The 22,304-nt window shown below is 46.8% G+C and overlaps 2 protein-coding genes across 5 annotated transcripts in view; one reads left to right on the top strand and one right to left on the bottom strand.

Moving 5' to 3' along the window:
- The window catches only part of chrna11 (cholinergic receptor, nicotinic, alpha 11), a 13,181-nt gene extending 4,585 nt beyond the window's left edge, over positions 1-8,596 (top strand). Inside the window, exons 7-10 of the mRNA XM_061817606.1 lie at positions 42-236; positions 2,610-2,696; positions 4,558-4,667; positions 5,390-8,596. Of these exons, the coding sequence (XP_061673590.1) occupies positions 42-236; positions 2,610-2,696; positions 4,558-4,667; positions 5,390-6,058 (1,061 nt within the window). The 3' untranslated portion in view covers positions 6,059-8,596. The remainder of the gene's footprint in view (positions 1-41; positions 237-2,609; positions 2,697-4,557; positions 4,668-5,389) is intronic.
- The window catches only part of snx27a (sorting nexin 27a), a 24,308-nt gene extending 2,004 nt beyond the window's left edge, over positions 1-22,304 (bottom strand). Inside the window, exons 1-13 of one of the 4 annotated variants that reach the window (XR_009794674.1) lie at positions 21,568-22,303; positions 18,324-18,549; positions 17,037-17,229; positions 16,883-16,947; positions 16,363-16,467; positions 16,190-16,268; positions 15,086-15,249; positions 14,888-14,977; positions 14,388-14,537; positions 14,110-14,238; positions 13,931-13,990; positions 13,723-13,771; positions 4,871-4,974 (exon numbers count right to left, since the gene is read on the bottom strand). Coding sequence is in view for 2 of the 4 variants with exons in the window: in XM_061817575.1 (XP_061673559.1) it covers positions 12,692-12,762; positions 13,723-13,771; positions 13,931-13,990; positions 14,110-14,238; positions 14,388-14,537; positions 14,888-14,977; positions 15,086-15,249; positions 16,190-16,268; positions 16,363-16,467; positions 16,883-16,947; positions 17,037-17,229; positions 18,324-18,549; positions 21,568-21,887 (1,701 nt within the window). In the remaining 2 variants the exon portion in view is untranslated. Of the gene's footprint in view, positions 1-4,870; positions 4,975-11,172; positions 12,763-13,722; positions 13,772-13,930; positions 13,991-14,109; positions 14,239-14,387; positions 14,538-14,887; positions 14,978-15,085; positions 15,250-16,189; positions 16,269-16,362; positions 16,468-16,882; positions 16,948-17,036; positions 17,230-18,323; positions 18,550-21,567 lie in introns of those variants that run through there. The other 3 variants (XR_009794676.1, XM_061817587.1, XM_061817575.1) reach the window with 3 other exon arrangements.

The following is a 22,304-nucleotide window of genomic DNA, read 5'->3' as shown; positions in this document are numbered from 1 at the left end:
ACTTCGACCCTTCGCCTGACCTGCCGCGTGCCCCCTCGTAGGCGTGCCCGGCGCCCGCAACGAGGTTTTCTACGACTGCTGCAAGGAGCCGTACCCGGACGTGACCTTCGTGGTGACCATTCGGCGCCGGACGCTCTACTACGCCCTCAACCTGCTCATCCCCTGCATGCTCCTGTCCTCCATGACGCTCCTCATCTTCGTGCTGCCTGCAGACTCCGGAGAGAAGATCTCATTGGGTGAGAGGGGAGGGGAGCGGGTCTATATGAATTAAAATTGAACAAGTAAGGAATCCCACAGGGCTATATGCAAGGCCCCCTGGTGTTTAGTTTAAATATCCATTATTCCTTCCATTTTCTTATCCGCTTATCCTTACAAGGGTCGCAGGGAGTGCCGGAGCCTATCCCAGCTGTCAAAGGGCAGGAGGCGGGGTACACCCTGAACTGGTCGCCGGCCAATCGCAGGGCACAATCACACCTAGGGGCTATTTAGAGTGTCCTGTTCATGTTGCGTGTTTTTGGGATGTGGGAGGAAACCGGAGTGCCCGGAGAAAACCCACGCAGGCACGGGGGAGGACACGCAAACTCCACACAGGTGGGGACGGGATCGAACCCGGGTCCTCAGGGCTAGCTGAGTTACCGTCCCGCCCTATTATTAAATAATACTTTTAAAAAACAATAGATAATATATTTTTGATCAATCCTCAGAACCGTGAGGGCAAGGCTGTCTCTCTGAGCTACCGCGCTGCCCTATTATTGCTTTTAAAAAGCAATAGATATTAATATATTTTTGATCAATTATTAATATTGATTAATTGCGTTTTAACGATCACGTACTTTTTTTTACATTTCTGGCATTTGACCTTCAGCTGGCTGGCAAAAAGCGCAGCACATGTTCGTGCGAGACGATTTTAGCTCCCTCCAAATACACGCGCATAAATTCGGATAACTTAAGAGTCAGCAAGATATTATTTTGGGGTGGGAGGGGTGCAAGGGGGATCCATCTTTTTGATGTGCGCCGTAAAAGTTTCCAACTGGGACGCTTCACCCACCTCTTTGCTGTGAATATGCGGGGGGGGGGGGGGGAGGATGATCCTAATGTGCTCACGTTGAATGCGCAAAAAAAAAAGGGGGGGGGATGGTGGGGGGGTATGAAAGCGGGAGAGGAGATTACAGGATGAAGGAGGGAAAGGAAATGGAGACGGAAGAAGGTGGAGGACGAGGTAGAAAAAGTGGAACGCTTACAAAACGACGCCGGCGTGACTTTTCGCACACTTACAGACGAATTTGCACGAGTATTTACATGAATCTTTGAGTGATTTATTTCCATATTCTTTTGAAGTGCAAACGACTTTTTTTAAAAAAAAATGTTTTAACAAATCCTCATCTGCACTGAACGACGCGGCCAAGGGACTTCGGCGCAGGTGGCGGCGCCGCCGCGTTCCAGCCGCTAGCTACCGTGCAGTACTTTGTTCCATTTTGGATGTGCGGCTGCGGTCAGAATGCTAATCATATTTCAACCTGTGTAAAAATGGAGATGCCGCATTTACAGCGACTCTAATTGAGCTCAGATGTTCGAGTAGGCTTTCTCTGACTTACCCTTTTTTTCCCCCCCGATAGATTTACAATCTACATTAGCCAAATATAAGTTAGTAACTCAATTATTAAAATGAAATAGCTTATTTTTTTAAATCCAAACATCTCTATAAACCATATGTATTTATCTATTATTTAGATTAATAACTATATTTTTTTATTTTACATTTTTTTCATTTCCCCCAAAAAGTAATACATCCTACGTATACATTTTAAATGATTAAAAAAGCAACAATATGATTTACAATTTTGTACTTCAAATGGAAGTGTGTACATATATATACATATACACACATACATATATACACACACACATACATATATACACGTACATATACGCACACACACACACACACACATACATACATATATATATATATATATATATATATATATATATATATATATATATATATATACACACACACACATATATATATATATATACACATATATACATACACATATATACACACACACATAGATATATATATATATACGCACATATACATATATAAATACATACACACATGTACATATATACACACACACACACACATACATATATATATGTATTTATTTGACAAATGTTATGGATGTACACAACCAACAAAGTTATTGTCATCATTCAGGCTAGCACACTCGTTAGCGCCCCCCTCCTCCGTCAACATGCTACGGACTTTCTTTCTTTCTTTCCTTTTTTTTTTTTACTTTTACATCGGGACATTCGCGCCAGACAAGCATTTTGTTGTGGGGGCTGGGGGGGGGGGGTCGTTGTTTTTGTGTTGAGAGAAGGTGAATTACGACAGCGCCGTTGTTGGACGCAGAGGCCGCCGGGGAGCCCGTAAAAGAAATGGCCGCCGAGTATTCCGCTTACGTCGAAAAGCAATTTGGCGGATGAGCCCCCGCGGCGGTTCGTCAAATATTTTTTTGGCTGCTCGCCCAGCCGGGAGAACCCGTGCTGACTTTCTGCGTGAAATTGAGTTATGATTTCATTTTTTTTTTTTTTTTTTTAAGGGATTACCGTCTTGCTGTCGCTGACTGTGTTCATGTTGCTGGTGGCCGAGATCATGCCGGCTACGTCCGACTCGGTCCCACTTATAGGTACGTTCGATTTGTATCTTTTAACGGTGGAGATGCATTGTGGGAAAAAAGGAACTTTTGGTTCTTGGAGCCTTTTGGGTCCCCAGAATTTAAGGTGGAAATCAGCAGCCAAAAGTATCACAGTTTCAAACTTTGAAATGGTTCTAGGTAGCAGAAGGTTCCCTGAACCGAAAGTACACCGAACCAGAGGTCTGAATAACTTTAGGTGACAATGCGGCTAAAGATACAATTAATTTTGCTTCCAGAAGACTTTTAGTCCTTGGAACGGCCACTGATCTAAAAATAATAAAAAAAAAATAACCAAAAAAAAAAAAAAAAAGCCTGGATGGCTCAGTGGCCACCAAAACTGAAGTCGCCATCCGCCATGTTGATACTCCCAAAACAACCGTGCCGACCTGTGCGTTAATCGCCAGTTTCGTGGATGTGAAAAAACATTCCACGGGTAAGTTAAAAAAAGATTTACTTTGACACTGTTAAAGTTTGTTTGTAAAGGTATTTTTAAAATGTTCTTCTTAGCTTAATTCACCTGAACAAAGCTTTGTTTCCGGTTGTTGTTCACTCTCTGCTTAACCCTTTATAGACGTTTTTTTGCAAAAAAATAAAAATCGATGTCCATATTTTCCCAAACATCATGAGTGGATAAGCAAGAAAACACATTTTCTTTGACATTTTTGATTAATTTCATTATACAGAACTCTGCAAATTGAATCTGATTTTCAAATGCGAGGAAACAAGTTCACATTTTCCGTCTGAAATAGGACGTCGCAGAGACAACAAATGACATGTATTTTCCCAGTGCGAGTCCTTATTTCCAAAATATATGTAACTGATTGACTTGAAACTGAATATTTTTATGCTTACATTTTTGCTATGTTATGATGATAGTGGTTCACAGCCTATTTTGGGAAAAGTTAGGGTTAGGGAAATCGGGGCCTAGGTAATATGCAAGGTTTCTTGCTAGCCACGGCGTTCTTTGTCTTTCCTTTACACTGAGCCATTTACTTACCAAGTTGAATTAAAAATCCTTCGTGTTACCAGAAATGAAAAAAATGTCAAGCTCACACGACCACTTTTGATTCTACGTGCCAAACTTTGGGGAAAAACACCACCATAATGCAACCTGTAAACCACGTCCTCCACACATTTTGGGAGGAGCAAGATGGCGGCCAACTGGCTTCAACCAATTGACATACTGCTCGATGCCACGTAATAACGTACTAGGTATCTATTAGCTATTACTAATGGCTAATGTTAGCAAACCAGACAGAGTAAAGTTACACTGCGCAGTACACTTATCATTCTGAGCTAGCATGTTTTGAGCTGAACCGCAGCTAGCCAGACAACCGCAGCGCTAACTAGTGCGTTAAACTTTCATCTGCCGTTTTAGCACTTTGTTCATTTATCTGGAGCTCGTCGCTGCGATTTAACGACGCCCGTTAGCTCGCGTTTTCTGCCCCTTCTCGCAAGCGCGTCCTGCTTGTCAGCTGACGAATTGACTGTGTTACACCGCCGGTCCGAAGTCTCATAAAAATCACAGTTTATAGCGCCGCTGGCACGGCTTCACATTTAATCGCACTTTTTACGGGCACCGGAACACGAATGTGAGACTTCATTAACGAGCCTTTTGCGACCCGGACTGTATGGAGTGCGCATCAAAGTGAGACAGACGCAACAAAATTTCAACGTTATGTTCGGTTTCTGGGGCCTAAAATGCGACAAAACCTAAAACTAATCATTCCACTCGAAGTTCAGTTACATTTGGGTTCTGCGTACATTCGGATCTGGGGACTGAAACGGTCCAGAAACCAAAGTGCTACTCCTACAGAATGAAATGTGAAGTAATGGTGTTGTATACTTCCAGGTCAGTACTTTGCTAGTATAATGATCATCGTGGGAATGTCCGTCATCGCCACCGTGGTGGTCCTGCAGTACCACCACCATGACCCCAACGGAGGGAACATGCCTAAATGGGTGAGACTCACGCACCCAGTCCCTCCCCTGCATATTTAGGTTCTACCTCATTTTCTTCTGGCCGCGCTAGGATCCCTTTTTCGACTTCAGTACCCGCCGTCTTGGTTTTACATTCCTCGGGTTCGCGTCACAGGTCGACCTTCCGTCCGTCATCTTAACAGCAAATGACCAACTCTGACCAAATTCTTTGGACTGTCTCTTACCTGTGCTGGAAACGGATTCAGCGCAGTAATGCGGGCATCCGCCCACCACGTCGGATGTTGTCGGCCTCGCGGGGGAACTCCGGCTCACCGTCGTCTTCGTGCTGCTGAGGGGGGATTGGAACAGAACCAAAAAGTCAGAACTGTCTCGTTTTTTTTTTTTTTTAAAAAAAAAAGCCGTTTTCCCGATTTGCCTGCGCACGCGGAAGCAACGCAGACGTGTCTCGATTCCCGCCGAGGAGTTTGATTGATCGCCCGGCCTCCGCGGGAGGTCATCAAACCCCAGCTGTTGATTTTATTGTTTCCCAGGTGTTATTATACATCTTGTCGTAAAATCCACGACACACATTTGACACCTCCCAGCTGAGGAATCCGCGAGTCTTACGACGGCCCAGCGGCTTTCTCGTTTTTAACGATCACAAACCACCGAGACGTACGTTTTATTATGTACTAATATTCTAGACATCCATGCCAGACATCAATGGAGGGTCATAAATCACCGACCTCTCAATCTGTGCCCAGGTGAAGCTGGTCCTCCTCCAGTGGGTGGCGTGGTTCCTGCGGATGAAGCGCCCCGGGGAGCCGGAGAAGCCCGGGAGGTCCCCCTGCGCCCCCCACCTGCGCCGCTGCTCCTCAGGCTCCCACAGCGGGAGCATCCCCACCCACGGCGATCCGGCCCTGCACCCCCTGCACCCGCAGAACCTGGCCCCCCTGCACCAAGCCCACCTCCACGCCAAGTCCAGCGCCAACAACAACGGGAACCTGCTCTACTTGCAGGGGATGGAGGACCCGTCGTTGCTGTCCGACGCCACCCAGAGGTGCAACAACATCCCCGCGGGGTCCCGCAGCCCGCCCCCGCCCCTGCCGCCCCACCTCTGCGGCTCCCCGCCAAACCTGGACGGCGCGGGCTGCCCCAGCGCGATCTCCAGCGGCTTCGGAGCTGGCGGGGGCGCCGGCCCGACCCACGGGGACCCGCTGCTTCAGGCCATCCTGGAGGAGGTGCGCTACGTGGCGGACCGATTCCGCGAGCAGGACGAGGCGGAGCGCGTTGCCGACCAGTGGAAGTTCGCGGGCGCCGTCATCGATCGCCTGTGCCTGGTGGCGTTCAGCGTCTTCAACATCATCTGCACCATATCCATCCTCATGTCGGCGCCCAACTTCGCCGACGCAATCTCGAAGGACTTTGTCTGAAAAGCCGCGCGGGGGAACGAAGCGGATGAGGGGCAATTAAGGTATCCAGCCGGAAAATGTGTGGATTTCTTTGCCCGACACTGTCTGAACTTGGAGACAAAGCTTTCCGGGTTGTTATGAAAGATCAACACTCCGACAGAGGCGTGACGCCGTCTGTGTGAAATGGAACTGCGAGAAACCAGGATGAGGTTGTGAAAGGCCACAGCGGCAAGCCGTGCCTGCCTTAGCTGCTGAGTTCTGTGCAAAAAGTGGGTGAAAGCTGTTAAGGATCACACACGGGGATATTTTCCACCTCTAATCCTTCGGTCAGTTTTTTTTTTTTTTTGTATAAACAGCTCTGACATGGGATGAGGGGACAAAAAAAGAATTAGCTGTGCTCCGTGTAAAGCCTGCTACTCCTGCTGCACCACCTTTATTCCTTCAGTCACTGTTCTCTAAAAACCAGCACCGACGTGGAATGGGGGAATGGAAAAAGAAACCTGACCTGCCTTTGCTGTGTTCCGTGTAAAAGCCGATTCCCGGCTCTTTTGCAGAATCTCTGTGTGAAATGAGGTTAAGTCGACAGCGGTCGGACCGAAATATGTACGCTTTGCTCGGATCTGTGTGAAAAAGCAAAAGGGGTAGAAAAGGCCCCGTTAATTTACTTTGATGACTCGGCTGCAACAACTTGGCAGGGTCTCTGCGTGAAAGAGGTTTCAAGCTCATTAGACTGACACAGGTTAGTTCTGTGTGAAAGGCAAAAGCAGCTAAACCTCGGCCCGTTACAGCGCCAATACGCCTATTTTTCACAATCTTTGTGGAAAAATAAAAGCTCCGGTGATAAGAAAAACTCCTTGGAGAACAAAGAGAAGGACATGCAGATTTTATTTTTTTTGAAGAGCAGCGGAGAAAACACTTAACGAAGGTAGCGCTTCAACCCTCGACGTGTAACGACCGCCACATTAAAAAGTCCCCCCGTCGTCTTTTGAGCGTGACTAATCGGCTTTGAAAAGCCGACCCGGGACCTTTTACTTTTCCGAGGGCCGCATTAGCCCCGCGGCTAATAACGCCTCCCCAAAATGGTTTCAATGGTTGATCGCAGACCAGCAGGAAAGGTCCCCGCAATCAATCGGCACCTTTTATTCAATGCGAGTCTTAAAACGCTCATCATTTCTATACGACCACCATTTGATATTTGAATTGGCAATTTAATTTAGCAAATGGTACAGTCCAATGATTCTGGATCTTACTCTACGTGAAACAGGAAGTAGCTTCACTAGCTCCAGTCTTTCACGTTTTGTCAGGGGAATTTGTGTCACAACGGAACATACAAAAAAATAAAAATGTCCTCTTACAAGCCAGGTAGTAACCTCCTAGCTAATAAATGAACAAAAACACGACTTTTGTGAAACTTTCCGCATTTGTTTTGATGAATTTTGCACCTTCCACGGCCCAAAAAAGAAAAATCTGCCAATGAGTTTTTTCGCAGGCCACATTTTACTTACGGGTTCCCCTCGGAGGACCGTAATGACCGTGAAACCATAAAAATCTTTAACCGCCTCAACATATTTACGTGTGAAAATTTTGAACTCGTTTTGGAATGACAAATCTAGAGCAACGTACGCCGTGGCTGTGTAAAAGCCGCAAGTGCCCACATTGAAACAAGAGATATTTACAAAGACGGTACAAAGAGAGTGTAACACTAACGCTAGCGCCGTGCTAACAGGGCCGGTTAAAAACAACAAAAAAAAAAAACATACCAGTAAAAAAAAAAAAAAAAAAAAAAAAAAAAAAACCGGCAGTAACACGCTGGCGGAGCGTTAGCAGGGCCGGCCCGGTAAAAGTCACTCCCTCGACACATATATTCCAGTGGTTTCACTCTTACCTTTCCCGCTTGAGTGCCCCCTTGCAGACGTTGGGGGGAAAAAAAAAAAAAAGCACAAATTAGCCGCATCGCCGCATAAACCGCGGGGTTGAAACCGTGTGAAAAAAGTCAAGGCGTTTAGGCCGGAAATTACGGTATTGTTGATTTTTTTGGACAAAAATGCTTGTAATATCTCAACGTTATCATTTATGATATGACAATTTGAAATTTTGGTACAGATTTGAACAAAAATCATGGAAGTCGAAACATAGAATTTGCTTTCACGGGCCACATAAAATATGGCCATATCTGGCCCCCGGGCATTGAGTTTGACACCTGTGTCTTACAACTTCCTCTGCCAACCAGGAAGTAGCTTGCTAGCTAGCAAAACGGACGGCTAAACAAACTGAAAATACCACACTGCTTGATTCCTTAAACGTTTCCATTTATGTTCTATATATTTTGCATTGGGGGTTTAATTCACGAATGGTACATTCCAAACTCTTCTGCTACATTCAAGAGCTAACAAAAAAAAATCAAAAAACGTTTTGACCTTATCTAGCATCTCTTGTGTTGGCTTTGTTTTTGCCCGGTGATTTTGTCTTTTCAAGAGGCGGGGCCCATCAATGAGATATGAAATGCAGCTAGGGCCTCAATGGAACATTCGGGAGAGGCGGCGGGGCTGGGATCAAACCCGGGTCCTCAGAACCGTGAGGCCAACGCTTTACCAGCTGACCCGTGGTGCCGCCTGAAGAGAACATAATCCCAAATTTTGCCTCGTGAAATAATTAATATTCCGCCAAAACCCGCAAAGACACCACACACCCGTCATCAGCACGTTCCCCAATATATAATTTTATTTAAAATGCTGTTACAATTTATTACTCTACAATAGTCCATCCTGACACGTCGCCGATGGGCAAACCATATTTTTTTTCTCATTCTTTTCATAGATAAAAACAAACTTCATTTTACAGCCTACGAGGTGTGAACTGAGGTCCTTAGTCGTCGGCGTGTGCTTCTAAAAAGCATCGTTCACAATATTTTGTCGTCAATAAATAAAACCCGCGGACATGTGTGAGTGCATTGTTTTTTTTTTTCCTCTCTCTCTGTCTCTTTCTCTCCGCCAAAATGATTATTTACAGGTTGATGACAAAGATAACACAGACACAAAAAAAAACCTGCACTTACATTCGCAGATGACGTCACGGCTGGACACGTCGCCTTCTCCTCGTTAAAAAAATTTATTTTCTTTTCTGTTTTTCCTTTTTTTTTTTTTTGTTTGTTCCTTACTTTCTTACAGTCACGGCCTGATGGCAGAATACACACAGAACTGCTGAGTTTGCACACGGGAATTCAAACAAACAAACGGCGAAATGATTATGAGTCATAACGCAAACAAAGCCGCGCGCTCCGTGACCAAATACAGACTCAAAAATAGCCGCAAAACGCCCCCCCCCCCCCCGGTTGAGTTTGTTTACTGAGCCGGGGGTGGGGGGGATGGAGAGAGGCCATTTTGTCAATAATATATGATATGCATTCCATGCCGAGTCCAACACAAAATGAAATCGACTAAAGTGGAGGAAAAAAATAAAAACAAGCCCCCACAATATTGTGGCGCCACAGATAAAACGCTGACCCCCCCCCCTGCATAACAATATTTAATATTCTTTTTTAATACTGCGCACGTTCACAACATTGGAAATCCAGCAAACGACTGAATTGATCTCGGCGGGTGCTGCTGTTCTGGTTAGCAGCAGAGTTTGTTCACCGTTACACTTATATTAGTGCTTAGCGACGAGCAAGCGCGACAAAAATGTAAAATTTGCATCTATGACGGAAATTAACGGCCCGGGATTGAAATTGAAATTAAGTTTTTTTTTTTTTTTTTTTGGTAACGCGGGAACTCGTTTACAAGGGAGACAAACACCCATTAGCGTATTTTTGGAAAGAGGAAGCAAAGAAAAAAAATAAAAATTTCGAGATTCGACCCCCGAGCTTCAAAACTGTGAGGCAGATGTGCTAAACACATTTCCACCACGCTCCGACTTCCTATATTTACTTTTCAGACGGGAGAACTCAAGCGACTAATTGAGTTGCGGTTTCTACTTCTTTTTTTTTGTTTGTTTTTTTGGGGGGGGTTTGTTTTTTCTCAAGGAATTGCGCGATGCTCGTTCGCCATCTCGGCACGCGACAGCAGGCGTGCTCTTTAACATTCCCGTCATCTCCCCCCGCTTCCAAGCGACCGAACACGGCGACATTCACCTCCTGATGGCGGAGAATGCGCACGCACACAAAGCCAGGTTCCCGTCACACGTGGGGGTGGGGGCTGGTGGTGGTGGTGGGGGGGGGGGGGGTAGATTGAGCCAATTTGCCAGGACCGAAAGAGAAAACAGGAGGCGTGCGGAGTCGGCGACGGTGCTGCCGTGGCAACCGCATCGCAACCTGATGAGGAGGGCCCAGACGAGCAAGCGCGCTCGGTCTCTCGGCAGGAGATTTAAAAAAAAAAAAAAAAAGGGGGGGGGGTGTTCATCCATCTTCTAAATGAACGTATATCCTCAAACAGAGGCCTCCGCTCTCTCGCAAACGAACGCCACCTTGTTTGCCCTTCGGCGATCCCAGCCGTGCGCGCCTGCAGGGTGGACGCGGCATCTGTAAAGCCGACGTTCACACTCGCAGCGTGACTCGAGTACATCTCGGGTCACCGCATGCGCAAATAACACTGATTAAGGAATCATATTTCTTCCAACGTAGGCCTCCGCCCGACTCGCTTCCCTATTCCCCCCTCCGGCGGACGTCGTCACCGGCCACCCGCGACAGCCGAAACGGCATCTGTACAGCTGACATTCGCGATGGAACTGCCTCCCTCCCCGACGCACGCCTCGCCCTCTGCGGTTGAGTACGCGACGGCCGCTTTTGACGTGGAAATAATGCGGCGGTAAACAAACAATTAGACGGCCGCCGAGTGGCAAGTGCTCGCTCGCGGGCTGCAAAAAAAAAAAAAACAAAAAAAAAACCCCAACAATCCCGACGCCCACACACCCGCGGCAATGTTGTCAAACTACATCAAACCGAGACAAATGCTCCCCCCCCCCCCCCGCAAATCAACATGACAACACCTCTTTTGTCTCCACTCGTCCAACAAATGTACAAATTGCTCAAAGACGCGCTCGCAAAGTTGGCTGAAAAACGACAACCTCGACTAGTCAGGTTAGTGCAAGATGTACTTAAAAAATGAACAAAATAAAAAATACTGCGGCAAGTCAGTTAGTTTACACACACACCTGCTTGATGGAGCCACCATTTGCATGAGGGAGGGTGGGGTTGGGGGGGGGGCACTTTGCTGGGCTGCACGCCGCAATGGCTCACATACGCACAAATGTTGCCCTCTATTGTCCATTTGGAGAACTGCATCACATAACATTACTTAATTTTGCCCGAAAAAAACAAACGGAGACCCGTCCAATTATATTGCACGGAAAGCCAATGGAGCATTTCTTTAACGCGCTTTTATATACATCTTAACAACCATGTACTAGTAAGCTATTTGTCCTCGCTAGTAAGACGAGCAACTGTACTAGTACGACGAGTGACTTGACGCTTTCCCCACTACTGTATGGCATTTCTGCACACTAGCAACTGTAACTATGTGTGTTACAACTGAGGCAAAACTATTGAGGGAGCATTTTGGCGCTAGTAGAATCCCGGAGGCTACTAGTGCACGAGAGATAACTAAGTTTAAAGCACTTTTGAGTACCTTAAAGTTTACAAGTGGAAGCCATTTTACCGCCGTTGAGCCCAGTAGTGCAGGACAGTAGTTCACCATGAAGGTTTAATGTGTACTAGTATACCAAAGGCGGCACTTGTCACTGGAAAAAAAAACCCACTACTAGTATGACAGTCAATCTACTGTGAGGACAAATAAGGTACTACTACATGGAACGTGAGGATTACTACCAAATATATTGAATAAAATGCCCATGTGACTTTCCATACAATGAATGCCGGAACCAATAAATCAATTGTTATAGCTCTTATATTAATCTATATTTGATCAGGGGGAAAAAATATGCTTGTTAAACGTACACACGATTAGAACAGTTACATTTTTTTTGTCATGTGCGTTTTCGGACAAAAACGACAAACAACAACAGCAAAAAAAAACAAAAAAACAAAAACAGACCCCACTAATAGAAAACATTTTTGTTCATATCCAGCATCAGACTTTGCATCTTTCGCTAGCGATAGCACGCCATTTTTTTTTTTTTTTTTTACACCGTCCCTTTTCGCTAAGGCGGCCGCGGGCTCGCTCCGCGCCGAGCGTATCGGATCACCTGCCTCACCCCCCCAAAGTCCCGTTTCCGGCTCACGTTCCCGTCCGTCGCACGCCGACCGACGCGTGCGGCGGCTCGTGGCGTGTGGGGGGAGGGGGTTGGGGGGCATCTCACAGACACACGGGATGGAGATCGGATGGAATGAAATGAAAGCGGACTTCCCTTCATCGCTCGTCTTTGTACGTATCCCTTGATTAATTGTGTGACGTGTTCCTATAGTCCTGCCCCCTCCTGCAAAAAAAAAAAAAATCCCAGTTTGATCTTTCTCCAGGGGAGGGGGGCGGGGGGTGCCGACTGCCTCCCGGCCGTCCCGCAAGTCCTGGTGTGATCTGATCGATGGGCGCGCTCTCGGGGAAGGGGTGAGTGTGACGATGCGAGTGGGAGAGTTCAGTGCGGAGCGGGGGGAGGGCGTTGGTGGGTGGGGTGGGGGGTATGGTTGGCGGTTTTGCCGTTCGTTTAGGACGTGGCGATCTCCCCCCCTAGGTGGCGCCAGGCCTTCTGCTGCGTCTCCAGAGGCGGCAGAAACTCTGCAACACAGAGCCACGGACCACAGAACATGTCATCCTTGCCGCGGGGCCCGGACAACCCCCCCCACCCCCCCACGGGAGCATTCCGATGAATTTAGATGAGAAGCCCCGACAAAAATCTTTTTTGCACCATTGAAAATGATTTACCGCCAGCCCTCCCACTTAAGATACATATTTGACATCTAAAGCCGTCAATGGCAGTGAGCGTGTTTTTATTGTGATCTATAACTTATTATCTCTAGATTTTTAAAAGGAATGTATCTATTTAAAGGTCAAGTGTCATGAAATGGATGATTTTTAGTATGTTATTATGAAAAAAAACGGCAGCCGGTTTGGACCCATCCATTTTTTCCCACCACAAAACATGATTTTGCCGTATAGCGGCCGGGCTCAGCGCTGTGATAAGCCACCTCGGAATGAAAAATGTAAACAAAGTGAATAATGTCATATGTATTTTTCATTACAATATGTATTTTAGAAAGTTTATAGGGATGACACTTGACCTTTAAGAGCAGAAGTAAAAAAATATTGATCTCTTCCACCTTGTCTGAGGTCCTGGTTCCAACCTGAGGAAAACCAGACACCGCCAGCGTCGTTCTTCACTCGGCGTATGACAATCGCGGTTGTTTTGCACCAAATATGTATTTTGGATTTGTGGCCAAAAAGTTCTACCTTGGATTAATTGGACCATGCTGCATTTTCCCCAATAATTTTGCTGGCAGCATCATATCGTACGACGTCCCCCCCATCTGTAACCAAAGCCTTAAACAAAAGTGGAGGGAATGAGTTTGAATATAGAATGTGAAATAATATCAAATATCAAGCATTGCGCCAAGCAAGGGATCCCGGGTCATACGAGTACCTGCCTGCTTTAACCCGCTCCGCCGAGCATTCAAATTCACGACTGGTGCCGCCCGCAAGTTAGCGACAATGTCGTCCTTTAGTGTTTAGCGCGCCTACCGTTGTTGCTGCAGTTTTTGTTGTCTTTGTCGGAAGCCTCTTCCTCGACCTGAGGGCAAAGAAATTTTCCCTATTTCAAAAATAATTTTCTGGCTGAGCGTGTTTGCGAAGATAAGCCTAATAATGAGCCATATTTAGATATTTGAACTCGCGGGAGTCACGTGCTTCCCTTTCCCCAGAACTGAAGAGGAAAGGAGTGGTCCCCTACCTGCTTCCTCCACTTGAGCTCACAAAAGACCCGCTCGAAGCACTCGTGCATGTAGTTGAACTGCCCGACGCACACAAAAACAAAACAAATATTTATGTTCTGATTAAAAAAAACAAAACAAAACCAAAAAAAAATTTGCTTATTAACGATCAATCGCACGCGTGGTTCTTTTAGCTCACGTATGGAGTGAAGATCTTGACCCAGCGGGGCTTCTTCTCCCCTCGGGCGTACTCGAAGCAGAAGGCCATGCCCTCCTCGTCCGTGTCCCAGCGCTGCATCTCGGCCCACTCAAACGCGATCACCTGGTTCTGAGAGAGACGGACAAAATACGCCATCGTGGAATTCAAAAGTTGTTTTATAGTTCAAGCCTTAAAATACCCCCCCCCCCCCCCCCAATCCGATTACATTGATTGTTTTTTTTTTTAAATAAAGCGGCACCGCGAATCGGACCGCTGACCTCCAGCGTGCCGTCCTCGGTGCAGGCGTGCAGCTTGAAGTGGTGGATGCTAATGGCCGTGACGACGTGGCCCTTCCTCCGGGAGTCGCAGGAGCAGTGCGGGAAAACCACCTCGTTGTAGCCCTCGCACGAGCGCAGCTGGCTCAGGTACTGACGGGCGACACGCAAACGCCGTCAAGCCGTCCGTTCTCCCCCCCCCAAGGACGCCGGGTCAGAGCTTTCGAATGATCCAATTTTAAAGGTCGGGACCAGTCCCGGTTTTTTTTTTTCTTTTTCAATCGGCCCGCTTCTCGAGCCGCGGACCGCGGTTTGAGAAGCGCCGCATCAAAATGAACCAATCATGTGCAACACTCGCCTGCTCTGACCCGAGCCGGTTTCATCGCTATCCCGAACACGCAAAGGGGTTTTATCCGAAATGCTTTTTAGAACTTCCAGTAAAGGCTCTAGTATGTATACTAGCACCCCCTCCCCCAGGACAAAGACCCGTTTGTGGGACTGACCGTGGCCATCTTGCGCTGCTCTGCCAGCTTCTGCAGCTGGTAGGATTTGTCCTCTGTTTTTATGAATCCCTTCTTCACATCATCCAGTGCCTACACGACGACGGAGAGGAGAGATAAAAGATCGTTTCAGGGGCTCCCCGCCTGCCTCGGCTGGCGAAAACCGGCTGGACGTGGACCCCCGCCCTCTCCGACCGTTACCTGGTGAAAGCAGTAGTGCAGCGCCAGCGGGTTGTCCCGGAGCAGCTCCTCCTCCTGGAAGCTGAAGAGCCACTTGCGCAGCGACAAGCAAGTGCCCGGCACCGCCGATGTGTAGTTCTGCACGTAAAGCTTGTGCGGGAACTCGTTGGGCGCCAGCTTTCGCACTGGAAGGAATCAGCCAAATGTGTAAAAACACATAATATGAGAACAAAAGAAATGATGGCTTCCTTCAGGCAAACCCTGCTCGTTACTCACACCCCCTGCCCCAAAAATGATCATATATACCGTAATTCCCGGCCTATAAAACGTGAACACCCCCCCCCACACACACACACACACACACACACACACACACACACGCTTTCAACCTTGCGGTTTACGCGGTGATGCGGCTAATTTGTGCATTTTTTCCAACGGCCGTGAGGGGGCACTCGAGCGGAAAAGGTCAGAGTGAGACCGGTGGAATATATGTGCCGAGGAAGTGACTTTTACAGGTATGTTTTTTTTGGGTTTTGTTTTTTCACAGGGCCCTGTTAGCGCTGTGCTAGCATGTTGATGCTGTGTTACTGCCGGGTTTCAGTGATTTTTTACCAGTATGTTTTTTTTTTTTTTAACCAGTCCTGTTGGCACTGTGCTAGCTAGCATGTTGATGCCGTGTTACCGCCTCGTCACAGTGATTTTTACCGGTAGGTTTTTTTTAACCGTCCCTTTTAGCGCCATGCTAGTGTTAGCGTGCTTCTGCTGTGTTACTGCCGCGTCTAAGTGATTTCTACCGGTATGTTTTTTTTTTTTTTTTTTTATCCGGCCCTGTTAGCGCTGTGCTAGCGTGTTGCTGCTGCGTTACTGCCGTGTCTGAGTGATTTTTACCAGTACGTTTTTCATAACCGGCCATGTTAGCGCCGTGCTAGCTTGAGTGCGTTTCTGCTGTGTTACTGCCGTGTCTCAGTGATTTAGGTATGTTGTTTTTTTTAACCGGGCCTGTTAGTGCTGTGCTACTCTGTCGCTGCCACGGCTGTTGTTTTTTTTTTTTTTAAACAGTGTTGTTGCTATGCTATATATATATATATTTTTTTTTTTAAAAACAATCACCGACGAAGCTCTTACCAAACGTGTGATTGATGACTTCAAAGAGGGCAAAGTAGCTGGCCATGATGCTGTCCATGCCGACCTTCACCACCAACGCCTGCGACAGGAGCGTTAGCGCATAATCACAAATCGCCAGTCCCAAAAATACGTCTGGGCCGGAAGCGGCGGCGGCGGCGGCAGGGCGGCCAAACCTGGTAGACTTGGTCCGTGGTGCTGTTCTTGCGCACCCTTACGGAGATGGCGGTCTTGTCGGGCAGCGCCACTCGCAGCTCCACGTCTGTCACGCCGTTGTAGTTCTGCGGTGCCAAAAGGCAGTTACGACTAAATTAGGCCTGCCTGCCCAATACCTGTCGCATTCAATATTTTTCAATTCAACTAAATCCATTTTTCTTACATATTTTACTACAGTCACAGTTAGTATTTCTATGAGCGATGTGGCCTGTCTGACCATTTAAATAATAATTAAAAAAAAAAATCTAATTGCGGTACTTGATTCCAACCATTTTTTCAGCCCCCCGTCAAATGCCGAAGATTTGGACTTTTTGCGTGGCGGGTTATCGAGGAGACGTGACAGATGATCCAAACAAACGCGCCATAAGAAGGCCGACCGGGAGCGCTAATCTTCGTGTTTATGTGGGATTTAGCGACCCCCGCAGGTGGGATTTCGTTTTGGTCACGCGCGACTCGGTAGAAGCGGAACGGGTCGTTTACCTCGTCTGATTCCGAGAGGAACTCCTGCATGATGTCGCTCTCCCCGATCACCCGTACAGAACAAACTGGAGGTATTGAGAGAGCGGGAAAGAGGAGGTCGGAAGGTCATCAAAAGAGCATCCGGGGGCTGTTTAAAACCCCCCCCCCTGCGTACCTCGCTCCAGGTATTCCTCCAGGCCTCGGCGCCGGGCATCCAGCTGCTGCTCGGACAGCGAGAAGGGCCACTTGCCGGGCAGCTTTGGGAAGCTGAAGTTGGAGAACTCGCGCTTGAGGTTCTGGTGGAGGATGGCGAACTCCCGGTAGCGCTTGGAGCACAGCTGCCGCCCCGACATGTACACGTTGTATACCTGAAGAGGTGAACGTGGGAGTCAAACACGGCGCAATCCGCCCTCGGTTACAACAAAGCGGTACGCGTCTGCTGAACACATGCAGAACTTCACTGCAAGCGTCCAAAAATAGCCAACCCGTGTCGTTCCATATTTCCGTCACGCTTGGCCACAGGTTCTCAAGAGGGACCCCCGCACTTTCCCAGAAATCGTGAAGTCATGACCCACTTTTATTAAAAGACTCTGAACGCAAGAATATTATCCTCTTTAAAAAAAAAATGTAAAAATCATCCCACATTTATTTCAGCGAATATATTAGTTAACTGATAAGGAACAGGATAATTGCATGTTTTAAAATTCAATTAAAAATATATATTTTTTAAAAAACTTGCCAAAATTTCTACGGACCAGAATATATAAAATACCCAAATATATTTTCATTTTATTTTATTATTATTTTTTTTTTAGAAATGAGGAGGTTGGGATAAAAGGACATTAAAAAAACTAAAATTTTAAATATAAATTGGGAAAAATCTAAAGTATTTAATATACTAAAAATATATTTTACTTTTTCTCTGCCTTTCAAAATATTCATTCGAAACAAAAAAAATCTGACAGGCTGTAACAATTAAGTGAATAACTTGAATGATTAAAAAAAAAAAAAAGGTGATGTAAAATCGTGACCCAAACTGGGCAAAAATATTCTATATTTATTAATATTATCTTTTAGTTTAGTGTCAGAAACTCAAAATATCAATTAAAAATAGCAATGTAGCAATGTGGTTTATTTTTTTATATATCTGATGAACAGAGGCAGCCGGACGCTTGTTGAAAATTGTTTTCGAAAAACGTTAACAAAAATGACTCGGACTATTTTATTTTATTGAGTAATTTTAATCCGATTGCTCGATTAATTGACGTAAAAATTAGGAGTATAAACAAGCTGTCCGTGACCCAATTTTCGATGCCGACCCAACGGTTGAAGGTCTCAGCCGCCCTGAATTATTTGAAACATTTCTCAAAAATCAACCGCTTTCCCCGCAAGCACCGCAATGAAAAACCCGCTACGTGAGCCGCCTCCGCGGGAGAAAAACCAGGAAAAACCGGGTACTCACCACAAACCTCTCGGAGTGCTGCTCCACGTGCTTGTAGGTGGGGATGGAGATGGGCACGGCCTGCTTGTCGCCGTAGTCGTAGTTGGGCTGCACGTCGTCGGCGCCCTCCAGGCCGTCGGCGTCCTGCGACGGGACCGACAGCACGGCCAGGACCAGCTCTTTCTCGCCGGCGCGGATCAGGTCCACCACCTGCTTGTGGGTGGCGCCTTCCACGCTCACGCCGTTGCTGGGGGGACGACACGATGTTAACTCATATAAAGGCTTTATGTTGTCTAGATAAGAAGACCCCCCCCCCCAAAATGTATATTTTCCTTCATCACTCGGCTGCAATTGGTTGTTGTGTATTTCTTCAAACGAAATATTCTACTGCAAAACAGTTTTTCCAATGGCTCCACAATGACGACTGTGTATCACCGTCGTCCGCTGAACACCTAAACTCATCGCCGGCACGCGCCTGCCCGGCCAGATGGCAGCGTCGCCGGGTGTCCCGGGAAATCGGGGAACAGCGGGTCGGCCGGCGAGCAAGCGACGTGCCGATTGTTTGGCTATCTATGAAACGCAGCGAGTCTCCCTTTACAGATTGAGAAAGGTCCGCTTTAAACGTTATTAATTTGATAATGCAACGGATAAAACGAGTTCAAAAAGGGAGGATAAATTTGCTATACCAGCTGTTTTAAGTTTACAAATATTTTCATAAATGTAACAGAAAATTGGGATAAAACTTTTGCTACTGCTGTGATTTTTGTCCTTGCATTGTTTTTATGATATTACGATGCTATCTGTTAGCTTTATAGCAAAATTTCTAAAGTCATGTTTAAGATTTGAACAAAAACAAAAAAAAAACATTTTTTTGCAAGAACAATTGTATTTTTATTGGCATGGTGGCAGGAAGTCAAAACTAACTCATGCAATTATGCTTCTAGCCATGTACAAAATTTCATCACAGTTATAATAATAAACAATAGGTCTACATTAAAAATAATGCTAACCAAAGAGTGTAATTGATTATGCATCTATTTTTTTTTTATGTCGTGTAAATTCTCAGACAAACCAGGTCCCAATAATCCACAAAAGTGGACTCGTTTTGTTAAATTTGCTGTTTATTCTCGTCTGACTTATGCAATTATGCTATTAGGCTAACGATTTACAAAGACGCCCTCGCTTGGACACGTGACCTTCGGGACAAATCAGCTTAAACGAGGGATTTTACGTTCTCTACAGGAAAGCGAGTTGTTGTAATGATTTTTTTTTTTCTGTTTTGAAATTCCAAATAATATAGAATGTATTTTTTGTTTTTTCCAACTAAACAGGCAACGGGTCATACAACTAACACGTGACAGCAGCCTTGTACGGATAAAAGCAAGACGTGAGGGTTGATGGAAAGTACGCAGTTATCACGACTTCCGATCGTCTATAAAAGAATTAAGTGCGGTTTTAACGAGACCACCGCCGGAGACGGAATTAAACCATCCGCCGCTCGAAATGTAATTTTGCCGTCATTTCGAGCCAATACGTTGCCGTGAACTAATCGAAAAAAGTCGAATAACAAAACAAACAAGAGCCGCTTCTGGACTGTTGCGTCACATTTCCCTCAAAGTATGACGAGATGACTAAACTGCTGATTCAGGGGGGAAAAAAACTATTAATTTTTCTTTTGCAACACTCCAAAGCGGGTGGATTCTCACATGACGTCAACTTCCTTTAGTGGTTCTGTGACCAAAACATACATTTCAATACTTCAAAATTATGTCGTTTTTGATGGCTAGGCAAATAAGGATGACGCTTGTTTCACTCCCCCCCCCCCTTCAACCCCCCGTCTAATTTTAGCCTTTCAAATCCCCGAGGTTTCGTACGCGTGTCCCTCGACTTTCAGACTTTTAACGGGACATATTATGGAAAATTGACTTTTCAATTGCTTGTATATACATAGTTGGTTCCCCAGAGTGCCTGCACACCAATCAAGTAAGGAAAAAAAAAAGGCCTATTTATGAAAATCTGTGGCGCTAATTTACACAATAATGCCGTTTCTCCGTCCATGTCTTAGAAGCTAGGCTGGGTGAAGATCCTCCACTTTATACCGGACGACCAGACTACACTGACTTGATGTCGCGCGGCGACGTTGTCGAACTGATGCGTGCGCCACGCACCAATCTAAAACTCATCTTAAATCTCTGAGACAAACGTCGGTTGGCAGTTTGGTGACCAAACCAGAATCCATTGTTTTATTTTCTCAGTTTGAACTTTCAGAATAAAGTTTTTACATTTATCATCGGTAAAATAATTTTTTTGCAGTGTTCAATGAGTAAATCATAAAAAGGGGTGTAGTCGTTTGTGCTAAAACATACGTAATGATAATTACTCTGTTTGACAGTTTTGCTATTATTGCACTCGCAGGACAAAACACAAGATAACAGCATTCACTCATCTCGTTTGATTGCAATATTTTAGCGTGTCTTGCATCAACAAAATATGACAAAGAGCTTTCGCTGTGATCCGACGACGAACTCTTGTTGCTAATTTGATTCATTCCAACATGAGCCCCCAAACCAAGCATCGCTGTCTTTGAAAGCGCTTCGGTGTCGTTGGGAGCTTTTACATAATGTTTGGAACCGATGTCCACCAAACGCACACACCGGGGGCGGAGGTACTCGTAAAACCTCACACGGCGCTATCTTGATTAGCAGTGCTTATCAATGTTTATACGGGTGCAAATGTGACTAAATTACGAAAAATGGGGTCAGCGGAAAATAATCGCCGAGCGTTTAGCTCGCCTGTCAAGGCGATGTCACCGACACACACGACGCGATGACGAATCGGAGCGGCAACACTGCGGTCCATTGTCCGCAAGACGAACCGCCGGTTCGAACTTGTCAATATGTCGGGAAAATGCGTGACCCCGTCGGTTGGGGCGGCCCTTGCCGAGGAATAGCAGAACCCTCCACCCCCCGCCGCGCTGCCCCGGGGGTGTCTCGACGAGATGTTAGCTACCTGGGCTAGCATCTCGGCTGGAGCTAATCAACATGCACAGCCCGTAGTGCAACTTATATAAGCGGCTAGTTGTTCAAAATGGCCCGAAACGCGCTTTGATTTGTGATTTTTAAAGACTCGGGTGGTGTTTGGGGAAACGCAGGTGGCGACGGACGCCACGACGGGTGGCTAATAAAACGCTTCGGGGGTGACGGAAGCAACAGTTTAACCGCGGAGCTAGCGGCGCTGGGCTAGCGGGGTGCCGTAGCCGACTTACACTTCCAGAATGCGGTCACCCTTGGCGATGCCCGCCCGGTCCGCAGCACCGCCGGGCAGCACGGCGCTGACGTGCTGGAGAGGAGCGTACAGTTCCCCGTTGATGCTCCGCAGCTGGCCGCCTTCGCTGACCTGCCCGCGGACGTTGAAGCCGTAGCCGGACTCGGACTTGACGATCCGCACCATCCGCGGACCCGACGTCACGGTAGCCGGGCTGAGGCCCGCGGTGCCCGCCGTCGGTGCGGACGCCGCCGCCGGGCCGTTGTGGTGGGATGCCGAAGGGAGAGCGGCCCGCGTCTCGTCGCTCCCTACGTCCGCCATCTTTTCCACAGGCCCCTGCTGACTGCTGCCCTCCGGTCGGCGCTGGCTGTCTGCGGGGTTACAACCCAAAACAACACGCACCGGCTCCGTCCCCGCTGCGGCGTTCCTCCCGCCACACGCACACACAGAGCGGCTGTTGTTGACGAGCCGCCCATCGGGAACGTCACGGGACGCGGCCACGCGACGTGACCTCACTGGGGGGGCGTCGCCGGCGGTCCTTGGACTCTTCGTGCAAGTGTGGAGCGACGTTCGTCCGTCTCAAATCATCGTTCCCCACTGAAATTGTTACACACCCCCCCCTAAAAAAAAAAAAAAAACATGAACGTGTTATTTAATAATAATGAAAAAAAAAACGTTCTTTTTTTAAGGGGGTAACGTGTTATTTAATAAGAAGGGAAAAAACGTGATTTTTTTTTA

Source organism: Syngnathoides biaculeatus, chromosome 1 (assembly GCF_019802595.1).
Source record: "Syngnathoides biaculeatus isolate LvHL_M chromosome 1, ASM1980259v1, whole genome shotgun sequence".
In the NCBI taxonomy this organism is placed as follows: Eukaryota; Metazoa; Chordata; class Actinopteri; order Syngnathiformes; family Syngnathidae; genus Syngnathoides; species Syngnathoides biaculeatus.
This window is presented reverse-complemented; position numbering and strand designations above follow the sequence as displayed.